We start from the raw sequence: 10,000 nt of genomic DNA, 5'->3' as shown, positions 1-10,000 counted from the left end.
TCAAAAGAGGGGTTTCCTCAGTGGTGAATCCTAGGGCACGCCTCACTAGGGCACTCCTCACAGGACACGCCCTTATTAGGACACGCCTCACAGGACACGCCTCACTAGGACACACCTCCAGAGAGACCAAGACAACCTTCAGAGAGAACTGCTTGTTGGATTGCTGGAAAGGCAAATCAAACCCCCCCCCCCCTTTTGACTGCAAAATATCTTCAGGAAGATTAAATAGACTCTAGAGTGTTGGTGCACTGTTCTACTGCACAAATATGACCATCATGGAGGCTTTTCAAAAAATGGAAATAAAAAAGGTAACATTTTAAAGAAGGTTGTCATCTTTACCTTTATGCCCCTTGGAAATCAGGTCATCTTTTGCTCACTTAACTATTCCCAGTAACAGGGCATTTGACCAGGGGTGGCCAGACGTGAGCATGCCACTGTGTGCGCATTCAGTACACTACAATAGCATAGTTCAGAGTCTGCCGTGGCGTGTGTGTCTATTATTATTATTATTATTATTATTATTATTATTATATGTGTCATTATGGATGTGTTGACTCCAGGCATTCTGGAATACTGCCTTGATGCCCAGTCTTTACCCCTGGCCTGTACCCCAGTCTTTACCCCTGGCCCCTACCCCAGTCTTTACCCCTGGCCTCTACCCCAGTCTTTAATCCTGGCCTGTACCCCAGTCTTTACCCCTGGCGTCTACCCCAGTCTTTACCCCTGGCCTCTACCCCAGTCTTTACCCCTGGCCTCTACCCCAGTCTTTAATCCTGGCCTCTACCCCAGTCTTTACCCCTGGCCTCTACCCCAGTCTTTACCCCTGGCCTCTACCCCAGTCTTTAATCAGGCCTCTACCCCAGTCTTTACCCCTGGCCTGTAACTCATTCTTTACCCCTGGCCTGTACCCCAGTCTTTACCCCTGGCCTGTACACCAGTCTTTACTCTTGGCCTCTACCCTCACGCCTTGTCCTGCTACCTGTGTGTTCCCCTGCCAGTCGGCCATGTTGTCTTCACATGCAGTGTGGCAGGAGTGGCCATCGCTCACATTGGCGGCCATTCATCTCAAGCAAGGCTGTTTAGCCGCAAAGGCCAGCTGTGGAAATGCCATAGTATTGATTGGGTCGTGTGTGTGTGTGTGTGTGTGTGTGTGTGTGTGTGTGTGTGTGTGTGTGTGTGTGTGTGTGTGTGTGTGTGTGTGTGTGTGTGTGTGTGTGTGTGTGTGTGTGTGTGTGTGTGTGTGTGTGTGTGTGTGTGTGTGTGTGTGTAGCATAGTATTGATTGTGTCGTCTCGGCTCGCCTTGGATTGGACTGGACTAGAATTCATTTTAGAAGGACCTTCATGCCATCCGAGTCTAACTGGTTGCCCTTTTGTGTGTGTGTGTGTGTGTGTGTGTGTCTCTCTCTCTCTCTCTCTGTGCTTTGTGTGTGTGTATTTTTATGTTTTGTATGTGTGTGTGTGTGTGTGTGTGTATTTGTATGTTTGTGTGTGGTGTGTGTGTGTGTGTGTGTTTTACAGGTGAGGTGGTGAAGGTTAATATGTGGAGGATGCTGCTGTGTGAAGCTACTGCTGCTATCATGGCCAAAGGCTTCGACATCCTGGGCATCTCTCCAGTACAGAGGATGTGAACAGTGGAAGGCCAGAACAACGGAACGTCAGAACAGTGGAACGACAGAACGACCTTGTTCAAGCCAAACACACGCCCTTCTCCAGCTGTAGGTGACCAATAGGATGGCCTGTCGACAACACGGCACAAACCTTTTGATCACCTGTAATGGTCATCAGGATGTTACCATAACAAATAAAACTTGACAGACAAGGAAACCGATTCACTGCTGAAAAAGGGAGGAAAAAAATTGTTTCATAATTTATACAATTCAGCAATAAAGGGCAATTCTGATTATTGTCATGTTGCTGTCTGTCTTTTTTCCCCCTCCTATTAAAATATCCACTAAGCCATTTAGAGAAAACAATCTGCACCTTGCAGTGCTGGCAACTTCCAGAAGATGTCAGCTCAAAAACTCTAAACTCCAGACCTAAGGCCATGTCAATAGAACTGGATTCATGACAAAGTAATAATGATATATTCACATACTTACATGTCTTATTTAAACCCTGCCTTTATATTTCTGTTATCTATCCCTTCAGAAACTCAAACTGCTAGCCCAAAGCCGTGGCAGGCGGTGCACTTTTTGCCAACTGAGGGACTAACATCAGTAACAAACGAGTTGCAGGTCTTTTAGGAGAGAATGCAGAATTGCAAGTTCCTCCAAAGTGGTTGTTTGTTTGTTTGTTTGTAAACGAGTGAAGAAAAATGATATATGGTGTTGGGGAAACCTAATGAAGGGCCAGTTTTGGGCCTTTATAACATCTGAGGGGGTTTTTACCTTTTTATTCCTTTTCTTTTCCACCGCAGTTAAAAAAAACAAAGCATTTTCTAATGAAGTTTGCAAGAAAAAGGCAATAAAAGAACTAAGTAGTAATCAAAGTGCGTAAGATGTGTGTGTGCTGGGCTATCAGTGCATCACAAACCTTCAAGTCTCTCCGTTGGTTCCTATTTACACTCCGGTCTTGTGAGGATTGAATGAAAGCGGTCTGATTAATGCCTCTCCCACTGATAATCGCTGCGGTGATTAATTGAACTGATTGACGAGGTGCAGCGGAGCTAAGGGTTGTTATTCATTCATTGCAGCATGGCCATCGTTGGAGCACCTAATTTCGGGTTTGAGATCTAAATGAAAGATTTTGAAGAATAAGCTAATCACTAGGACGGCAGGAGTATATTTTCTAACCCTTTGCGCTCGTACTCGGACAAAAGCTTGGGTCTCCAAAGCCCTTGTTTCTGTCTTAACGGCCCTGAAAATGGATTTTTAGGTGTTTGAGGGAAAATATTACCAAGGCTTTGAAGAATAAAGGGCTTTTTCACTTCTCAAATCAATACAACTTTATCATGCTAGATTGTAGAACTACAGTGTACAAAAGGACTCATGGGAACTGCAGACTTCCTTATGTGACTACTGCAGCCACATATTGGACCTGCCGTCCACCCAATTACCTTCCCAGCCCGCTCAAATGGAAATCATTTAAAATAGATTCTTAATTATGAACGACCAACATTATGCAGAAATCAGGTGTACTTTTTTGTACATGGGGACAGTTTAAACAAGCGGACAAACCTAACAGGTCTACCAATGCTCTGTTCGCAAAGACTGCAACTAACCGTGTTGTGAGAGGTTTCACAGCGACACACACCTGAAAAGATCATCTCCCACAGCGAGACCGGTTTCCCTGAACGTGCACTTGTCTGGCGAGGAGACAGTGAGACATCTGAGAAAAATCTCTGCTCTCTCCGGGGGCCTGACAGTTCTAGAATGAGAATCTGCGGAACAGTGGGATAGTGAGTGTTCCGTGGTTAGGCCCTGCTGCGTGTCACCGTTAGGAACAGTCCTACAGACATCTCCATTCTCTGACAGGTCCTCGTGTCTCTTCCCATAATCCCATGCAGACTCATCACCGTGGGCCGCACTCTGCGCGCTGCTCTCGACATTCAGAGTCTGATCTGTCATGTCACATCCCCTGAGAAGCTACTTCATTCCCCATCTCTACTGGTGTGTGTGGCTCCTATAGCCTACCCATGCTTATAGGCCTTGTAGTTACACCCAGAGAGGGAAACTCAAGCAATACTGACGAAGGCCAATGTGTTAAATTGCCACATTATTGTGATAATTAAGAGAACAGGGGCCGTATTCACAAAGCCTTTTATCTTACCATTAGGAGTGCTCCTAACTCGCGCTAAAACCTTTTACGTAGGAGTAATTTCTTAAAAGTGATTCACAACGGCTCTGAGACCTACTCATACTAAGGATAATACCAACTCCTAAGCTTAGGATAAAAACTCCGTTGCTATGGATGACGTCGATTCTCATGCACGAGTTTAGAAGGGGTGAGGACGGTGATTGGTTGTTGACAGGCTCTCTCATTAAAAACTCATTCGTGACGTCCCTCTAACAATCCCACTATATCAACTGAAAATAAGAGAATAACCTAGGCTTCAAATTTAGTCATATTAAATAGTTATGGACAGTGCAGTTAGCAGAATGCACACGCATGATGACAAGTTTGTGCATCCAACGGGAATGACACTTTGCACGATAAGATAATTAGAAAGCGATCAATATATAATATGGCAATTGCATGTAATCAAGGCAGTAATAATTAAAGCACCCAGCAAACTGTTAGGCTTTTATATTTCCAGCCCTTGACCACTTAAAATATCAGCACATACGGCCCTTCAAGCCCTCCAATCTTAATTGATCAAAGCGAAACGAACGTGAACCGTAGCCTAGGCGAAAGCCTACTGGTCCCAGGACCAATAGCCACTGTCACCCCAGCGGCATCCAGCTGGTAAGTTCTCAAAAACCTGCGACCGCTCTCCGTTGAAATGCACGAGTCATCGGTACATCCAGGCCACGGTGGACGGATTATTGTAATGTGTGTCCCGTCACTGGACATTCTTGCGATCGCCATGGAATTTACTTTGATATTGTGTAATAGGTGATTGTCCAAAAGCAACTGGATAAACTGTTGGATGATGTGGGGTCTACAGTGCGTTGATAGTTTGATGAATTAAACGGCTGACTGATGATTCCCAGTGTCGTCATTTGCGTTTTCCGCGAAGCCAAATAAGGCTATCTTTATGTTTCCAAACATTTCACTTCGGGACACATCGTTGTTTAAAGGCGTCATTGCATCCCGCGCTAATTCTACGACAATATTAATACCTTCACGGTTTAAGCAATGTCTTTTATCAATTCCAAGTCGGCTGCAGCCATCTTACGATTTTTTGTGAATAGGTCTTAGTGATTTAGGAGTCCTCATGAGGAGTTTTAAGCTGTCCTAGACTTAGGTGCTACTTTTAGGGATAAAATATTGTGTGAATTGCTCTTAGTAAAAAAAATTAGGAGTCCTACATTTAAGACTGACACGCCCATTATTTTTAGGAGTTTCTCCTAAAGTCGCCACTTATGAGCTACTTTTAGCCCTAAGATTCTTTGTGAATACGGCCCCTGGTATCTATAATGTAGAGCTTCACTCAAGCAACTCGTTGAAATGCAGCATCTGCTAAATTACCTGCTGTAAATGTATCTGTTTTTAGAGTCTGCCGTTGTTCTAAGAGAAGGGCCCAATCCCAGTGTCCACGCTCACGGACTTAGTGGCGCCTTCCCAGTAAATCTGTGAGGGCTCAGGGCTGTCAAGTGCATGAGGGTGCTCTGAGAGACATCTTGAGCCCTTTAGCACACTTTCCATAAGTCTGCATTTCGGCAGACTTTGCTGAAGGGAATTACCCACAGTTCATAGTGTTGTGATGTGACACCAGATTACCAGGGGAAGCCCGGAAGCTTAAAAAAAAACTGAAAACATGTGAAAACATAAACGAAGAGGAATGCAAGCATATGCTGCATTACACACATAGTTTATTCATTTCAACTTTTTATTTAAAATTTTTGCAATGTGATGCTGTTTTTTTTTATTTCAATGTATCTTTATTGGGCTTTCAAACACAAGTAGACACTCAAGACACTCAATAACACTGGGACAAGCAAATAAACACACAACACCACAATAAAACAAGGGAGGAAAGAAAAAAAAAAGGTCCAGAGTGGTTAGTTACCTATAAAGTAAATGTAGGACATAACATCTTATTCAGAGCTAAGGTGCATTGTCATCTTTTCTACATAAAATAAATGGACGCCATGCCACATCAAATTTGGCAAAAAAATAGTAGGCCTTACTGATTATTTGACAGGTACCTCTCCTCGACTCATGCCCACTCTGTAAGGCAAGAGACTGGAACACGTTCAAATCAGGCATTCGGTGCCTTGGCCGCGAAGAAAGTGCCAAAACAACGTTCTGGCATTGTCAAGGTAATGATCGCAATGTGCTGTTCCAGTCCTATTTATACCATTTTGAGCCCTTGCAGCCTCTCACACTCAACCACTTACCAGGTCACATCAGTTCCATCTATGAGAGCTTGCTAAGGCCTCAGGAGGGACATTGGGATTGGTCCAAAGACTCTTTGGACCAATGGCTATTGTTAAAAATAGGCTGAAAAACAGGCTTGCTTGCGATGACCACGTGAGCGGTTGATGACGTCTTCCGGTCCCTTCTTCAAGTCTGCCGTGCTCATTAGATACTAACAGATGCTTTCCTGGCTTTTAAATCTAAAATAGGACCTCAATGTTTATTACATCTAGTTAGAAAATATGACTTCAATAACCTGCACACACACACAAACACACACACACACACACACACACACACACACACACAAAGGCCCTTTGTCTAACTGGAGCTAATATGACAGAGCAGTGGTCCTGCCCACACACACACAGACACACACACACAAACCAAACTGCCACTAATGTCACAGAACACTGACTCTGCTCGTCACACTCTTACCTGTGATTTGCAAACCATATGGCGCCTAATGAAAACAAACGGATGAGAATAGGCCACGCTTCATTAGCGCTCGGGAACACCATATTTGGGGCCCAACACCCATGGAGTCAAAAGAGGGGCCACTGATTATTCATTATGGAGGTTATAATCACAGTGTGGTGTTTGTGGTTCTATAAAGAGAGGTTCTGATTTTTATCCGACACTGCACAACCGCATAAATAGGACAAGGAAAAACGAGGAATGAGCTAATCTAGCCTACAAGAAGATTTGCATACCTGTGACAATGGTGAATACCGGTGATAAAGGGGTATACCTGTGATAGTGGGGTATAACTGTGATAGTGGGGTATACCTGTGATAGTGGGGTATACCTGTGATAGTGGGGAATACCTGTGATAGTGGGGTATACCTGTGATAGTGGGGAATACCTGTGATAGTGGGGTATACCGGTGATAAAGGGGCACACCTGTGATAGTGGGGTATACCTGTGATAGTGGGGTATACCTGTGATAGTGGGGTATACCTGTGATAAAGGGGCACACCTGTGATAGTGGGGTATACCTGTGATAGTGGGGTATACCTGTGATAGTGGGGTATACCTGTGATAGTGGGGTATACCTGTGATAAAGGGGCACACCTGTGATAGGGGGGCACACCTGTGATAGTGGGGTATACCAGTGATAAAGGGTTATGTGATTTGAGTGAGTTACACCAATAACACACCAGATAAACCAGGAGAATATCTCAGGCAATATCATGCTCCATAGAATATTGTCATGTGACTACGCTGTACCCACAGTATACTGAAGAAGCTGTGTTATTGCACACACACCCTCGCACTCCTCACTGAGGGATCTGGTTGTTCGCACACACACCCTCGTGCTCAACGCTGAGGGATCTGGGTGTTCGCACACACACCCTCGCGCTCCTCGTTGAGGGATCTGGGTATTCGCACACACACCCTCGCGTTCCTCACTGATGGATCTGGGTGTTCGCACACACACCCTCACGTTCCTCACTCAAGGCTTAGTCTGCTAAGATTGTATAGTTCTCCATCCAACCACAGTCCGTGAGAAGATGCCAGCGAACGGGGGGAAATCAAAGAGGTCGGTTATGAGGATGCTTATGATAGATGCCTGTGGAGAATAAAGTTCATTCATGGCCTGTTTTGTAGTCCCCTATACGCTCTGTAACACGGTAGCCCACACAGTGTTTAGCACTTCATGAACTCTGACCCACATAAAAATGCAGCGCTTGTTTTCAATGAGGAAGCATGGACACAGATAGTAGTGTTTCTGTTCTACCCGCTAAATGCGGTGTGAACTTGGGGGCTGCGGTTGATTTTATGAGATATCTGAACGTTACCTGGAAAAGTGATTCTTTTCTCCCCGCTAAATGCAGTGTGAACTTGGGGGCTGCGGTTGGTTTTATGAGATATCTGAACGTTACCTGGAAAAGTGTTTCTTTTCTCCCCGCTAAATGCAGTGTGAACTTGAGTGCTGCGGTTGGTTTGATGAGATTTCTGAACGTTACCTGGAAAAGTGTTTCTTTTCTCCCCGCTAAATGCAGTGTGAACTTGAGTGCTGCGGTTGGTTTGATGAGATTTCTGAACGTTACCTGGAAAAGTGTTTCTGTGGGAAACAACAAGCTGCCCTCCCTCTCTCTCCCTCCCTGAGCTGACGATGTAGACCAGTTCTGTTCGGTACAGTTTGCCAGGTTTAATGTACAGAAGGCTCCCAGATGGCTGTGCCACAGAAGAAGGGGATATAAAGTGTGCTTTTTGAGCTTTTAAAACTGACCATAAAAGATGAGTGCCCGCAACAAAAGAAAAACGATTTTGAGGCTGTTTCCAGAATGCGCTAATAGAGGATATTGCAATGTATATTGCAAAGAGCAGTGCAACATGGCTGCTCTAACAGCACAAATGCAAGACAAGCCTCTGATTAAGTGTACGTCGTTAAAGGCTTTTCTGTTAGATAGCTTGATAGCCAGGTGATATCTTTACCACAGTACCGATCTTCCTCGACGGCAGAGGAAGCTGAACAGAAAGTCCTCTCTCTATCTATCTACCGTCCCGTGTCATCCATCACTCCTTCTACACACCTGGTATCTGTCTGACGAGAGTGTCAGCTGTGACCAGTAGACCCCGCCACAGGCTTTTTTCAGATGAGCCAGATACACAGCAACACAACAACACACAACACAACAACACGCATCGCAACAACACAGCAACACAACACACACCACATCACATCACACACACCACATTACAACACACAACACATCACAACAACACACACCACATCACAACACACACACCACATCACATACATGCATCATATCACATACATGTATCATACCACATACATGCATTATATCACAGTACATGCACCACATACACGCATCATATCACATAGACGCATCATATCACATACATGCATCATATCACATACATGCATCATATCACATACATGCATCATATCTCATACATGCATCATATCACATACATGCATCATATCACATACACGCATCATATCACATACATGCATCATATCACATACATTTATCATATTGCATACATGCATCATATCGCATTCATGCACCACATACACGCATCATATCACATACATGCATCATATCACATACATGTATCATGCCACATACATGCACCATATCACATACATGCATCATATCACATACATGCATCATATCACATACATGCACCACATACATGCATCATATCACATACACGCATCATATCACATACATGCACAACATCACATACACGCATCATATCACATACATGCATCATATCACATACATGCATCATATCTCATACATGCATCATATCACATACATGCATCATATCACATACATGCACCACATCACATACATGCATCATATCGCATACATGCATCATATCACATACATGCATCATATCGCATACATGCATCATATCACATGCACGCATCATATCACATACATGCATCATATCACATACATGCATCATATCGCATTCATGCATCATATCACATACACGCATCATAACACATACATGCATCATATCACATACATGCATCATATCACATGCACGCATCATATCACATACATGCATCATATCACATACATGCATCATATCGCATACATGCATCATATCGCATACATGCACCACATACACGCATCATATCACATACATGCATCATATCACATACATGTATCATGCCACATACATGCACCATATCACATACATGCATCATATCACATACATGCATCATATCACATACATGCATCATATCACATACATGCATCATATCACATACATGCATCATATCACATACATGCACCACATACATGCATCATATCACATACATGCATCATATCACATACATGCATCATATCACATACATGCACCACATACATGCATCATATCACATACATGCACCACATCACATACATGCATCATATCACATACATGCATCATATCACAGAACATGCACCACAATACACGTCACACCTAGCCACACACAAACCTACACCATGT

The 10,000-nt window shown here is 43.9% G+C and overlaps 1 protein-coding gene across 1 annotated transcript in view; it reads left to right on the top strand.

Annotated features, from left to right (window-relative positions):
• Positions 1-1,910, top strand: part of rars1 (arginyl-tRNA synthetase 1) — a 21,799-nt gene extending 19,889 nt beyond the window's left edge. The window contains exon 15 of the mRNA XM_080836851.1: positions 1,520-1,910. Within this exon, the coding sequence (XP_080692977.1) occupies positions 1,520-1,629 (110 nt within the window). The 3' untranslated portion in view covers positions 1,630-1,910. The remainder of the gene's footprint in view (positions 1-1,519) is intronic.
• Positions 1,911-10,000: the final 8,090 nt, after the last annotated feature.

The sequence above is a fragment of the Sprattus sprattus genome, assembly GCF_963457725.1.
Source record: "Sprattus sprattus genome assembly, chromosome: 1".
In the NCBI taxonomy this organism is placed as follows: domain Eukaryota; kingdom Metazoa; phylum Chordata; class Actinopteri; order Clupeiformes; family Clupeidae; genus Sprattus; species Sprattus sprattus.
The sequence above is the reverse complement of the archived record's forward strand: the minus strand, read 5'-3'. Positions and strand labels throughout refer to the sequence as shown.